The sequence below is a fragment of the Punica granatum genome, chromosome 8 (assembly GCF_007655135.1).
Source record: "Punica granatum isolate Tunisia-2019 chromosome 8, ASM765513v2, whole genome shotgun sequence".
NCBI lineage: Eukaryota > Viridiplantae > Streptophyta > Magnoliopsida > Myrtales > Lythraceae > Punica > Punica granatum.
In genome coordinates this window covers 2,057,482-2,073,407 of record NC_045134.1, presented here as the reverse complement: position 1 = coordinate 2,073,407, position 15,926 = coordinate 2,057,482, and the positions used below count along the sequence as shown (strand labels likewise).

Genomic DNA, 15,926 nt, shown 5'->3' with positions numbered 1-15,926 from the left:
CCGTCGGGACTTACAAAACGGGAACACCTTAGGACTCCCCCCGGGTTCCTATGAACGGTGAATGTGTAGGGTCCATTAGAGCGACTGGATGGACATTAGAGCCTCCTAACATTACTTCTTATGCTAGCATCAGTTCATTGTGATATCGGATCTAGATTTCTAAAGAGACCTACGCTATGGCTGCCTAATTACTATGTTTACCAGCTTCAGTTCATTGTATAGATATGTACCTTGCCACACCTGAAGAGAAAACTATATGAGTTTCTACCAGCCATGAAGGCGGTCCTATATGATATGACCTACGAGATCTACTGGATCTGAAAATCAAAACGGAATATACATCCTATCCCCACTTGGCTCTGATACCATTTACACCCCGCAACCCGGGTCTCGGACCTTGCCCCCAACACGGAACCGCACCCGATTTTCAGAGTGGCCGGCTGGTAACCACATCCAAGGGTACCTATTAGTTTGCCATCTGGATCAATGGGCCGCTTTGATTTCTAGGCTGCACCCAAAACCAGACGTCCCCTACGGAGAGCCTCACTTCGTGGTCGAGTCATGAAATAGAGGATCGGGGCTCTTTATAGGCTCTGATACCATTTACACCCAAGATCTATCGTAACGAGGACTTAACATCTTCAAACCACTAGGCTAATGGTTCTATAGAGCTCTAGAGACTTCGTCTAGGATTAGATTGGAATACCGAAAAGATAAGGAACTGATATGCTGTTTGAATATCTTGAAAAATATTTGAAAGACTGGAAGATTTATTGTTTTTAAATATGGATTGGTTTAAAGCAAGCTCTTCGAGTACATGTTCTTCTGAAAATAATTTCGATAACGATTCTATTCTCAACAGAGAAGAAGTCAATTTGGAATGTTTTGATAGATCTATTGACGATTGGGAAATCCCAAGAATCGCCTCAAAACAGATTTATAAAAACTCAAAATTCCAACAAATATTTTCAAAAACCAATTACACCATAACCACTGAGGAGCGGGATATTCCCCTAAAAAACTCTTCACAAACCATAAAACTCTTGAACCAAGAGTCATTAAAAAAACATAATGATAAATATAATTTCATCCATATAGGGCTCGTCCAAGTGGGCATAAAACCCCTAACCAGAGAAGGCTTAGATACCTCAGTGCTCTTAGTACTTAGGGATGCTAGGCTTTTGAATTACCATGAATCCATCCTTGGGACAGTCGAGACTAGTCTGTGCGACGGACCGGTCCATTTCAACTGTTTCCCAAATTTTACCATGTCCCTCAAAGACCAAAACATAACTCATGGCTTAACATTGCAAATTAAGACGCATAATTACAAGATTGCTTTAGGCTTTATCCCTTTAGCCCTTGTGTACAGAGTCCATTACAAGACGATGGTCTCAGCGTTTGCAACCAAAGCCTTCAACCATAGCCCCAAAGGAGAAACCCTCCTTTTCCAAACAGCCATTGTCAGGTCAAACACTGTTGTCCCCATACCAATTAGGTGGAATAAGGTAACTCTTCCTGAAGAATGGGTCTTAGAAGACGCAGTTGCACCTGAAAAAATCCAAAATGAGGAACTTAGTCGAGTGAGCCAGTTCCAAGATGGGAGAGTTTCCATAAGCTTTCGCCATAGGAGATCAGTCGACATACAGTCAACCTCAACCCCTTCGATAAGTTCTTCCTTTAGAAGCCCTGAGCTAAGAAGGAGATCATTCAGTGTTGCCCCATCGGCAAACACTTTTCAAACAACTACTGAAAACCCTCCTAGGTCTGCCAACCTTAGAGGAATAAGTAGTGTCGCCACCGATATTCCTAGGCTAGTATATTCTGTCCCAAACACAGATGAAACTGAGTCTTCACCCCCTTCACCCACATTTTCATCCATAACCGATACAACCAGGATCAATCCTAACCCTGAGATCTATGTGATTGAGAAACCCTTCACATTAGCATCAAACATCCTTAGGAATGATTTCTGCTCCAAAGAAAATGAAAACAAGAGGAATTGGTTGCATGGAGTCTTTACAAAGAAATACGTAGAGACCATAATACAAAATCAGTGGATCCATTTCATGGAGAAAAATGAGAAAAATATCCTTTTCTGGGACTGGTTTTACCAAGTCTACATGGAAGAAAAGGCCATCAAATTCACTGAAAAAACCATAACCTGGAAACTGCCTTTTAACAAAGCCACAGTTTCCTCAAAACCTCCTCCAAAATATGTTGAGCCCAAAGAACCTGAGCAAACCAAAAACCTTAGGTTACTCAACATGATGATCAAAAACACCCGCGCTTTAGAGCATGAAAACCGGGAAAGGGAGAGAAGACAAGCAGAGTCGGAACTTCGCCAAAAGCTCCATGAGTTGCAAAAAGAAGTGAAAACTCTAAAAAATGATGAAAAGCTGGTTCAGACCTTGGATAATGCTGAACCCAAACCTGAGTGTAAAAGCCAGGAATTCACCCATCAGAAATACCTCATAAAACCTACCATTAAGGTGCACGACTTCCAATTGGAAGCAACTGCCCTGTTGGATACAGGTGCAGACGCCAATTGTGTGAGGGAAGGATTAATCCCATTAAAATACTGTGAGAAAATCCATGAATCTTTACGATCTGCAAGCAATAACAAATTGAAAATTTCATACAAAATTGCAGAAGCAGAAGTAAAAAATGAAGATTCAACTTACAAAACTGGTTTCCTAGTTGTCCAAGATTTTAAAAATGAAGTCATACTAGGAACCCCATTCATTCAGCTCATCAAACCCTTTCTTTTCACCAACTCTGGCATAAAGACGGTGTATTTAGGAAACAAAACCCTTTTTCCTTTCATCACAAAACCTGTAACCAAGAATCTGGACATAATACAGGCAACTGAAAGGCAAATTGGCTGGGTAAAAGATGAGATCTCACACCATAATGTTGAAAATATGCTCCAAAAACTAGATTTGAAACAAAAAATCGATAATCTCAACAGGCTGATTTAGGAGTCAGTTTGCGGAGAAACCCCAAACGCTTTCTGGGATATAAAGCAGCATGTCATCGACCTACCTTATGAAAAGGATTTTGATGAGAAAAATATCCCAACAAAAGCCAGGCCCATTCAGATGAATCAGGAGTTGGAAAAACATTACAAGGTAGAAATCCAGGAACTCTTGAACAAAAAATTGATTAGACCTAGCAAGTCTCCTTGGAGCTGTTCAGCTTTCTACGTGAATAAAAACGCTGAGCTAGAAAGAAGAGTCCCCAGGTTAGTCATCAATTATAAGCCCTTGAACCAAGCCTTACGATGGATTAGGTACCCAATACCTAACAAAAAGGATTTGCTCCAAAAACTTCATGATTCAAAAATATTTTCAAAATTCGACATGAAGTCAGGTTTTTGGCAAATTCAAATTACCGAAAAGGACAAATACAAAACTGCATTCACAGTTCCTTTTGGCCAGTACGAATGGAATGTGATGCCTTTTGGGCTAAAAAATGTCCCATCTGAATTTCAGAAAATCATGAATGACATCTTCGATGCATACTCCGATTTCATAATTGTGTACATTGATGATGTTCTCATATTTTCCAAAACCATTGATTCTCATTTTAAACATGTGAAACATTTTATGAGAATCACTTCGATAAATGGCTTGACTGTGTCTCCAACTAAAGTATGCCTCTTCCAAATAAAAATTCGATTTTTAGGGCACAATATCAGCAGAGGCACCATAATCCCCATCAACAGGTTCATCCAGTTTGCTGATAAATTCCCTGACAACATCCATGATAAAAAGCAGCTACAAAGGTTCTTAGGAAGCCTCAACTATGCTGTAGACTTTTTCTCAGGACTAAGTAGACTCTGCAAACCCCTCCATAATAGGTTAAAGAATTCTCCTCCACCATGGACGGATGAACAAACCAAAATTGTGAAGCAAATCAAGCTTCAGATCAAAACCCTGCCTTGTCTTCACCTGGCAGACCCATCTGCAAAAAAGATTGTTGAAACGGACGCCTCTGAAGAAGGATACGGAGGAATCCTGAAACAATAAAAAAATGGAACTGAACAAGTTGTCCAGTTCACATTAAAACATTAGAACCCGACCCAGAAGAATTATTCAACCATTAAAAAAGAAATTCTTTCTATAGTCCTTTGCATTTCGAAATTTCAATTTGATCTTTTAAACCAAAGGTTTTTACTTCGGATTGATTGCAAATCTGCAAAAGAAGTTCTTCAAAAAGATGTTCAAAACATTGCATCAAAACAGATTTTTGCTCGATGGCAAGCAATCTTGAGTTTATTTGATTTTGACATTGAATTCATAAAAGGTGAGGCTAACAGTCTCCCTGATTTCCTGACAAGAGAATTTCTGCAGGTACCACCATGAGCATGAGGACTCGTTCCTCCAAAAAAGAGGCCTCGGCCTCAAAACAGCTGGTTCCCAGCCAGTCGATAAAAAAAGAGGAGAAATCCTCAAAACAGGTGGCTACCACCTGTCCCTCCATTGGACAGATCACCGTCGATAGCCAAATAAAAACCTATCGACAGACTTTCCAACAGGAGATCGATAAGCAGGACTGCATGCAAACCCTGCCAGGTAAAATTCCTAAACCCATAAAGGAGAAACAAAAACAGAGTTCATCTCCTAATCTCGATAATGATGCAGTAGTTCAGCAATGGATTACAGTATTAAGAGATAAACCAGATTTAGCACAAGTGCTATCTGAGATATCTCCTCCTCTGCTGGAGACAAGCATGGGAGAGAGCTCTAGGCAAATCGCCAGAAGAGCAAAAAAAAGTCTCGCAACATTTTCCGATAAAGAAACCAGCTCTTCAAAAACAGCACCATGGTTTCCAAAAACACTATTTCAAACTGTTTTAATTATGGAAGAAGGTTTTTACCATGAAAATCCCTTCTTCGCAGCATCAAAATTGTTTCCTGAAAATTGGTATTACCGGCCCATGGACATTTCAAAAACCCGGGAATACTATGAGAAAATTTTGAGTGATACAGGTTCAGTTGAATTCAAACACCACCTTATTCCTGGCTCCTCAAACAGAGTAAAACAAATATTCAGAACCGGGATCTGATATATATATATAAATATGTATGTATGGCTTACAACTCCATAAATTTGCTAGACTATTCAATTGTATCTATATTGGGCGAAAGGCTGCGCTTCGCTGCGACAGCCCGATTACAATATATGAGCATTATATTATATATTTCTTATTAATTATTATATTACATTGCTTTTGTTAAACACCATTATGCTGTGTTAAGCACGAAATATTAAATTTAACACTTTCAATTAGTTTTAAGTATGATACATTAGTTTCTTGAATAAAACTTCCAATGATTGGATATAATACATTAAATATTGAAGATTTACATATATATTTATATATATTAATGAAATTTGAATACTAAAAATATTTTGGGTGGAAATTTATTTAAATAAACTTAATTTAAATAAATCTATTTGTGATTTTGATTAAATGACCTTTGAAAACTACTAATTTCACCGGCCGGTTCTATGCTACGTACATATTTTACCAACTAATGCAGAGAGAAATCCACGCGTAGAGAGAGTGCCTGCAATCCAATGCCCTGCAATGTAATGCAACGTAAATTTCCTTTGTTTTTCCACTAACCATTTGTGTTTGCCCTATAAATTTCATACAACTGCATGCATATGCATCTGCGCTATATATATTAACGAGGGCTCTCCTTTCCTCCTTGTGCAAACCAAAGTTTTTTCTCTCCACAAATTCACATTCCTCATTCCTTCTTACGGAGGCCAATTAAGTCTCTTCCGGCCGAAGCTTGGTTCAACCAAACAAATTCCCTAAAGAGTTTGCCATCGTCTCTTTTCTCGATAAATTTCCATTTGGGAGGGATGGCTGCTGTTGTTACTGGCCCGGATGCAAAACCAGCCGCTAGCCACCGCTGCAGGTTTGAGTTGAAGAAATACAACGCGGCGTTCAAATGCGAGGTTTGCAGGGTCAAAAGTTACGATACTGGAAGATATCGGTGCGATCACTGCGGCGAGGATCGTCACATAGGCTGCATTCGACTTGCTGATGAAATCGAACTTGGCCCTGGGCCCAACAACATATTCAGCACGAGCCCCGTTTTCACGGTTTTTGATAATCCACGGAGAGGTTGTCGTCTGAATCTGTATCAATAATTCACTGGTTTTGCTTGGAGCTTCGTTTTTCCTTTCCTTTCGTGTTTCCTTTCCCAAACCTAACATTATAAGTTTGAAATGAAAAACAGGGAGGAATTCCGAAAATAAGAAATGGGCCAAGAACTGTCTGGTGTGCGGGATGCCCATCAGGCATTACAGCTATCACGCTCAGACCACGGAAAACAAGGACTTGAACATGCACCCGTGCTGTGCTGAGCTCGCCACATTCAACACCAACAGCCGCGTGCCCCTTGAGCTCCAGACGGGGGAAAGACATAGCTGTGTGTGGTGCGGCAAGAAGCGGCCTGAGGAAGCATCCAAGTATGGCCCGACCGATTTCTACTGTTGGTCATACAGGTTGACAGAGGGCAAGAACCGCATCCATGTGCACTGCTACACAGAAATGGTGATTGAGGCCTTGGAGCAGTTGGACGACGATGACAATAGACATATCGTCCTGAAACGGAGGAGGAGTTCTGATAGAAATGATTTGGAATCAATATTAAGGGAATTCATTAATATTGGCCTGAACGTTGCTGGAATAGGATTCACGGATATCTTTCTAGACTTAGTTTGATCGAGGGATCTGTTCATACTGATGATCGACAGGCTTCATTTTCGTAGACTGAATTTCTGATTAGTAGGTGGAGTCTGTGTGTGTGATTTGTCTTGTTTTTGTATGCACGCTCCCCGTATCACATAAATGTTTTCTGTATGTGCGCACGTATTTTCTGTTTGTCTTGTAAATTATCTAATAAAGGACTTTGCATGTTATGTTAATTATCGTATTCATCGACCGCACTGCAATTGCATTTGATATTATTCAGCTTGGGTTTTACCTTTTAGCTATATTTTTCTTTTTGCCTTGCTCTTCGTGTATGTGGACCGTACCGATTCGGCATATTGAAAATCGTAGTTCAGCATCACAGATGACATAGTTAATTTAGACGATCAAAACATAACCTAATTATGATAAATTTTCTAGAAGATTTTATCATCCATGTAATATTTGATAATCTTGAATTTTTTATTTAAGATGAATTTAATATCTAATCAAATATATAAATATCAACATTAAAATAACTATATATTCATATATATGAATGATTATATATTTTTACTTATCTTATTGTTGAAATAAGCACATATATGATATATAATCCAATTGAAAAATATCATGTTTTACCCCATGCAAAACGCCGACTTCACGACTAGTATATTTATATATTGCTGAATTTACATGTCTCTCTCCATGCACACAGCAATATTGTTTCTTTATTCCATGCATAAATTCAACAAAAAATTGCAGAGTCAAAAAACAACGTCATGGAGACGTAAAACCGACGTAAAGGGGAAGAAACTACTTGAAAAATGTTTCCACCGAAACAGTTGGAGAAAATTGCCGAAGACTCATTTTTTAGCCTAATATTTGGCAAAATATACCATACATGCATGCATGAGCAGTTCAAAGAAATTGCAGTGCAGGGTTCATTATTAATTAATTTAGATGAATAGTCAAAAAATTTTAACAAATCATACATATATTGATTTTCCGATATATAGTTTGGTACGCTGTTTGTCGGACTAGTTAGGGTACATGTATATGTATCTCTTATGTATTTCCTCTAACAAATTACTTCTTATTGTCTTCTAATAAACCTAGCTGGGAAGCAAAATAAACAGATGCATTAGTCGAATTGAATGCCTTTCTAATATTGTTTATGGGCAAATCTTTCCTCATTTTCTTCCCTTTTTGAAAATAATGCTTCGCTCACATTCTTAATATAAAAACAATGGACGTATCGCATAATATGTGTGTTTTGGACCTCTTTGTAACCATATGTGATCATCACCAGGTTTCGCTTATATGATCCATATATATATATATAATATAGTACATAACTATGTATGTGTTTCTCATTTGGATAGAGAAAGATTTCGGTGTAAACCCTAATATTTGAAAGCCAATTAGACTCGATTAATTCAGTCGAGCTGGGTCGGCACACTAAGGGATAAAGCTATCCCAAAGTAGATTTTTAGCATTTATAAGGACTCGAACCCGAGAGAGAAAGATTTTGATTAATGTTATTGGGAAAATTTTGCTATTTAATTATGAATTTCACATAGTTTGAAGACTTTAATGAATTTTCTTTTAATTGAAGACGGGGCCAAAGCCCGGTCTTATGATTTCCTTTTAATTACGGCATTTTGTGATTTGTCTTTCGAACTCATATACAATAAATTCCATGGTAGTTTCCTCCTTTTTCAAATTCCGTTGATCAATTCAGCGATTTATCTATCCATATATACAAAAATGCACACATACATATATATACGAGTATAGATAAGATATAGACAGAGATAGATGGATGGCTATGTGATGGGTCGATGGGTGATAACGCGTAGATAAATGAACAAGGGGTTTGGAAGCAGTTATCCCATATATATACTTTAACACTGACCCTCTTTCCATGCAATTTCTATGAACTATTTCCCTTATTTTCCTCATCAACTTCTCAAAATATTTTGGAAAATTTATTAACAAGAAATTAATTATAAAGATTTCGATGGATATTGCACGGAGCATGAAATTAATTAATGCAACATAAATTTCCATTGCTTTTTCAACAAAAAGGTATTATTAATACCCACCATGCATGCCATTGGTAACTAACAAATACTAATTTTATATAGAGATCATATAGATATTGTATAGATATTGGCATAAATTGATCAGATAGCTAATATATATATATATATATATATATATATATATATATACTTGGATCTTTTTTTTTCCTTACACATATAAATTTAACTACAGTCAAAGCTGTAATCTATAATCGAGCACGAATTTAATTACGAGCAAAAACATATTTATTTTCTTTAATGAATTCAGCAATCATTGAAAAATTAATTATGAAAAAGGTCAATGTAACATATCTCTGAGCTAGAGGTTCATATATATAAATCTACACGAAACTTTTTCTAACTCATATACACAATCAGTGGCGGTTATAACATGTATTTTATTTTTTATCAATAATTATGCTGGTGCTATTAACTATACAATGATACATACAAAAATTAGATGACGGTTTAATTACATCGATTCCCTCAACTTAACAAAATCATATAGCGGCCGGGCACTGATTTGTTACCCTCAAAGCAAAAATTTGGAAGAGATGAACTTTAAATCGCACCAGCTCCACAAGATCTGTCGAAATAAGTTGACCGTAACCTGAACAAAGAAATAATGACCGGGCATATCTATCTCAAAAACAATGCTCAATGAAGATAGAACTCTATCATTGAATAGAACCTAGGACTCATATTGGTCTCCGATGGAGAGCGATGCCACTGTATTAAATCTCATTTCTCTATCTTTTGTACTTTATTTATTATGTCTCCGGTCGCTTCCTTAAACACCAATTAAATGACCTTTCGAAGTATTAATTTCACCGGCCGGTTCTATTTTATGTACATATATATATATTTATCTAATGCAGAAAATATCCCGCGCGTAGGGAGTGCCTGCAATCCAAATGCAATGCAATGCAAAGTAAATTTCCTTAGCTTATCCACAAACCATTTGTGTCTGCCCTCTGAACTTCATACAACTACCGCATGCATATGCATCTATATGTTTTCTGTAAAGGGCTTTGCATGTTATGTTAATTATCATATTTATCAACTGGACGGCAATTGCATTTAATATTATTTAGTTTTTTTTTTGCTAGAAAAATATCATTCATAAATTAAGCATAAGTAGAGTCAACTACAAACCGAGGAATTTTAATCCCCATAGCATCCTGAAAGAGAGGAAGGGACCTAAAAAGCTAGGGACAGAATGAAAGATTGTTATCAGGGCCGCTTGGCCACCACCCTGATATTATTTAGCTTGGGTTTTACTTTTTAGCAATATTTTTCTTTTTGCCTTGCTCTTCGTGGATGTGGACCGTACCGATTCGGATATTGAAAATTCGAGTTCAGCATCACAGATGGCATGATTATATTAGATCAGACGATTAAACACTCTTCATCACCGACTGTTGTCCTTGAGTACGTAGACTCGCTGTCATTATTTCCCGTCGAATATAAGTCATTAATAGTTCATTCATCTATCGGTCCGGTTAAACTTACACTCATGTCGATTTTTCCCTTCATTGACCTTGAAACAGCCTCTATTTTTTGGCCTGAGACAGCCTTTATTAAAATACTAAGGATAATACATAGCTAAGGAAATATAAGTTTTTTTTTTGGTGATCAATTAGGGGCCAATAAAAGCCAAAATTCAATCGCCAGGTTTGAGAAGGGCTCAAGCGATATTAATTTTTCTCACTAAGGTAACTTAATCTACCAAAAAAATATATATTGGGTGAGTCAACGGAAAATATAGGAAATGCATGAGAGACAAGCGGGTTAGTGGAAGAAAGAAAGTAGGGTCAATCGAGTAGTTAATGGAGTAGAAGTACAATTTTAACTTTAGTCTATTGATTGCTATTAGTTTTCGGTGGAATGATTGCTATTAGTTAGAATTATATTTCTAAGGGTATTTTAGAAAAGTGAACGTTATAAAATTTTTTCTTTTCACCTATGTGTAATTTGGCATATTGGAACTTTAGGGGCAATCCCTAAATTTATAATTACGTGAGAAAGTATATATATTTGGGCTTTGGCCCCGTTTTCCAAAAAAGAGGATGGAGACATCACAAGATGAACGATAAAATCAATATTAGTCGGGATGGCTCTAAATGTGAGATTGAATTTTCCTATGAAATTTCCTGTGATTTTGCTTGCAGTTGTTCTTATTGTTATCGAGATTTTTCGGAATGACCATCGCCTTCCTAATTTTTTGCTTCCTCAATACGAAATGCAAGTCGACCCACAAGAAGAAAGAAAAAGTACCAAAAAAAAAGGAAGGAAGAAGGAAAATTTCTTGAAGTTGAAAGTAGTATTTGTAATTCATTTAATAAACTCCTACAACAGGCTAAAATTAAACTCCGAGTCCGAGGACCACGCGGTTATAAGGCTAAATATTCAAGAAGTACTAAAACCAATCAAAATACTAAAATACTTAAATGAGAATTTGTGGGGCTAATTTTTCAATTTTTAAATATTTTGATTGAGTTTTATATATTTAAGTTAATGAATAAAACACACCCAATATTTATAAAAGGGAAGGAGAGTGTAAGAGACGGCACAAGTATGCAGACATTTCCACTTGACGTAGACTTTATCCTCTTTGATCACTTTCCCAATTAAGGAGGTCCAGGTCAAAGATAATGCATCAATCTGAGCTGATTTCAGTGGCTCGATACTTATTTGCTTAATCGAAATCTCGGATTCGAGTTATTGTAAATGTAAAAAAATTAATGCCGGGAGAATTTTACTTTTTAGTGGATCGACCCGACTAGATTAGTCGGAGTACAATTAGACTTCAAAATATTAGGGTTCACACAAAAAAAATCCAAGCGTGTAAATACAGTAACACACATATTTATTTGTTAATTAAAAAATTAAATTAGATACTTATTATGGCACTTTTTGTGTCCTTTTTTAATTTATTTATGCAATGGAATGCAACATGAATTTGCTTTGCTTATTCCACAAAGGACAACACGAGTACACCAACCAGTCATCGGATTTCGGATTTGGATCTAAATCATGCACCCTTTGCTTTTCGAAATAAAAAAAAATTTACAATGGAAGTGCTCAAGGGGCGTTTTCCAAACTACTCTAATATCTATACAGTTTTATGTGAATGAAAAACATATATCTATATTTATATAAAAGTATGCTAATTTTTAATTTTTCAAAAATACCTTTTTACTCTCGAGAATTTTCGTCGTACCTTTTCGACTCGTGACTTTTGGTTGCACATTTTCACTACATATATAAATCGGTTCTCTCTATTTATTGCTCATTTTCAATTCTTTATTATATCGCATCTCTCTCAACCAAGTTAGCCCTACATCACATGAATGTTTATTATATTGCTATTTTATAGCATTTTATAGTTTCAAAATTTCGTCGCACCATATGTTCGTTTTCAACTTCTATTGCCCTAATAGGTTCATACATTATTTGTCTCATTGCTATGAATAATGTGATTGTTTTCAAAATTTTATGTTTTCCCAATTTTTATTCAAAAAATACACAAATATCTTTCTAGACTTAGCTTGATTGAGTGATCAGCTCAAACTGATGACAATTGGTTCATCTCCGTAAACTGAATTTCGGACGGGTAGGTGGAGACTGTTTGTGTAATTTGTCTTCCCTTTTGTATGCATGCTACGCACATCATATATATGTTTCATGTTATGTTAATTATCGTATTCATCGGCTATACGGAAATTGCATTTGCATTTGATTATTTATTTAGCTTTTTTTTTTTGTCTATAAAAAGATCATTCATAAATTAAGCATAAGTAGAGTCAACAATGAGGCGGGCCTTATCAAGCCCCCACCGAAGCCATGAGTCTTTTAGCTTGGAACTGTCAAGGAATGGGGGGAGAACTAACAGTTCGAGCACTACGTCTCTTCGTTCGAAAGCACCGCCCTAGTATGATTTTCCTTTCTGAAACAATATCAAGCTCCAGGCACTGCATCAAGATAGCACAACAATGTAATCTCGACGGTATCTTCACGGTCGAATCCTCAAATACAACAGGAGGCCTCTGCTTACTCTGGAACACTAAATTGAAGGTAACTATCCTAAAATCTTATCCTTATTATATTCATGCTATCATTGATCATCATGTCTTACCTGCCCCTTGGACACTCACAATAGTTTATGGGCCCCCTTATATGCATGCAAAACCGATTTTCTAGGCTGAACTTGCTTATATTGCAAAAGATATTGACAAACATTGGCTGATTGTGGGCAATTTTAATGAAATATGTTCTGAAATGGATAAATTAGGCGGCCGTAATTATGCCTCTTCTTCTCGCTCATTCCTTGATACATTTCTTAATTAGTCGGGTTGGACAGATTTGGGCTACATGGGTAATCCTTTCACTTGGCGCAATAAGAGAGTAGTCTAGCTTCCATCAAAAAACACTTAGATAGAGCAATTACAAATGATGAATGGAGAATTGTATTCCCAAGAATAGGAGTTTTCCACCTCCCTCAAATTCGATCTGATCATAATCCAATTCTCCTAAAACTTTGGATGGAATCATCAATCAAACCTAAACCCTTTCGTTTTAAGGAAGCCTGGACTAGAGATAAGTCTAGTAAGGATGTAGTTAGAAATGTTTGGAATAAAATAGCGATAGGTTCCAACGCTTACCAACTCTCTTCAAAAATTAGAACAGTCAAAAAAGATCTTAGGAAATAGAACAAAGAAGAGTTCGGGTATTGCGACACTAACATTGCAGGAATCATGGAGAAACTTAAAGAAATCCAAGCGAAGCATCCCACACCCCAAACCAAGGAGTAAGAAGAAAGACTCATTGCAGATCTTGAAGAAAACCTTATGAGAAAAGATCTTATATGGCGCCAGAAGTCCAGGGAGCTATGGCTGAAAGACGGAGACAAAAATACTAAATTTTTTCACCTCTCAACTGTCATCCGACGAAGATCAAATCATATAGTAGCCATCAAAGATGACAATGGGGAATGGATATGCAACTATTTCCTTAGGAACTTCCAAGATCTATTCAACACTTCCTTCCCAGTCATACCAGACGATATGAAGGTCCTGATCAATCCCACCATCACAGAAACTGATAATGAAAGGCTAACCCAAATCCCGAATGACAATGAAATTTTGATGGCCTTAAATTCAATCCCAAGCCTCAAAGCATCAGGCCCAGATGGAGTTCCTTCACTGTTCTATAAACATTATAGAGAAACAGTAAAGCCACTACTTCTCTCTGCTACTAAGAGTTTCTTCATCTCAGGCTTTATACTCAAAGAATGGAACAACACTTTCATTTGTCTCATACCAAAATGCCAAGGAGCCTCCACATTTAAAGACTTCTGACCAATCAACTTATGCAATATTTGCTACAAGGTCATCTCAAAAATCATTACAAACAGACTCAAACCACTGCTCGACAAGATCATCTCCCCTAACTAAACCTCTTTTATAGAAGGTAGATGGATAAATGAGAATGGCCTTCTTGCGCAAGAAATACTACATACGATGAAGAAAACAAAAGCGCGAAGAGGATGGATCGGGATGAAAATTGATTTCACGAATGCTTTTGATAAGTTAGAATGGAGCTTTGTCATCAAGGTCATGGAAAAGCTAGGCTTCCATTCAACCTTCATATCCTAGATCTACCAATGTATCTCCACATCTGATAAGGGCATATTATACTCATATTTTATTGTGCAATTCATGTTAAATTATTATTAATTTTATAGAAATTATAAGAAGTTGGTGCTTAATTATGTGTAATTTGATATTGTAGGTCTTTGAGGATTTAGATGGAATTACGAGCAATATTGAGGAGTTTTGCGCAATTTGGAGCCACCCTATATCTTTAGGAAATGGATATAAATACTCCTTATAACAAGATTAGGAAACCCTGGGAGGAGCCATCTTTCACCATTCTTTTAACCTAGAGAGTTTTTGGAGAGAGTTTTGTCTGAAACCATCACCTGGATCAATTGATTGGAAGCAAAGCATTGTGAAAAAGACTATTCCTTGAAGGAATTGTTGGGTTTTTGTTTTAGGATTCAATATTTTAAGTCTACTGTTGAATATGAATTCTATTGCAATGGCTCCTTTGAATTATAATTGTGTTTTCAATTCCATGATGTTCTAAGCTTCTCTTGTGGGAATATGATGAAACCCTATGTAGCTAATATTAATCTATATAACATGATGACAATCTGATTAGTGAAACTAGGGTGGATTCTGTTTTTCCCACTTTCAATTGATATATTTTCATACAATTCTCTTTTTGCTCTTTGTGACGATTTAGGTTAGTTAGTAGTTAATTAGTTAATTCTCTCAATTTGATTGCCTAGATAATAATAGAATCTAATATAGGTTTAGTACTTAATTAATTCTCGTGGGATTGACACTCTATTCATCACTATATTACTTGATCAGACCCAGTGCACTTGCTGGTAGAATTCGCGCTTATCTTTATATATATTCACAGCGGATCAAGTTTTTGGCGCCGTTGCTAGGGAATTAACTTAATATTAGACCACCTTTAGTTCTATTGTTAATTTAAGTGCATTTTACTGTGTGTTTGTTTCTTGTTTTCTTTGCCGGTATTCTATGCGCAGGAGTAGAAGCTCTGAACTTCTACCATTAGATCCTGAGATAGAGCGCACCTTGCGCCAGTTGAGAAGAGATAACAGAAGAAGGGAAGAATTGCAGGCAATTGAGATGGTAGATTATGACATCAACCGCCAGATACAAGGTGCTACCATAGCACTTCGAGACTATGCAGTACCTACTATTATGGGTTCTGCGATTAGAATGCCCACTATTCCGGCTAATAACTTTGAATTGAAGCCGGTACCCATGCAGATGGTTCAATCAAATCAGTTTGGAGGATATCCCAACGAGAGTCCTGATGAGCATATTGCAGGATTCCTCCAATACTGTAATACGGTAAAGATGAATAATGTCACTGATGATGTTATTAGATTACAACTTTTTCCTTTCTCACTTAGGGATAAAGCGAGAGCCTGGTTCAATTCATTGTCACAAGAGTCCATCACCACTTGGGCCGACCTCTCATCTAAGTTTCTTAGGAGATTTTTCCCACCAGCTAAGACTGCA

The 15,926-nt window shown here is 36.8% G+C and overlaps 1 protein-coding gene across 1 annotated transcript; it reads left to right on the top strand.

The window, feature by feature from the left end:
- Nucleotides 1-5,679: 5,679 nt before the first annotated feature.
- Nucleotides 5,680-6,914, top strand: LOC116189095. The gene is made up of 2 exons (XM_031518626.1): nt 5,680-6,145; nt 6,261-6,914. The coding sequence occupies exons 1-2, from the start codon at nt 5,881-5,883 to the stop codon at nt 6,746-6,748; spliced, it is 753 nt and encodes a 250-aa protein (XP_031374486.1). The 5' UTR covers nt 5,680-5,880; the 3' UTR covers nt 6,749-6,914.
- The last annotated feature ends 9,012 nt before the right edge of the window (nt 6,915-15,926 follow it).

Bases quoted from the DNA above. Each gene is read 5' to 3' on its own strand.
- LOC116189095 (XM_031518626.1), top strand. From the start codon at position 5,881: ATGGCTGCTGTTGTTACTGGCCCGGATGCAAAACCAGCCGCTAGCCAC. The intron at 6,146-6,260 runs GTTGTCGTCTGA...AATGAAAAACAG, and splicing joins TTTTGATAATCCACGGAGAG to GGAGGAATTCCGAAAATAAG.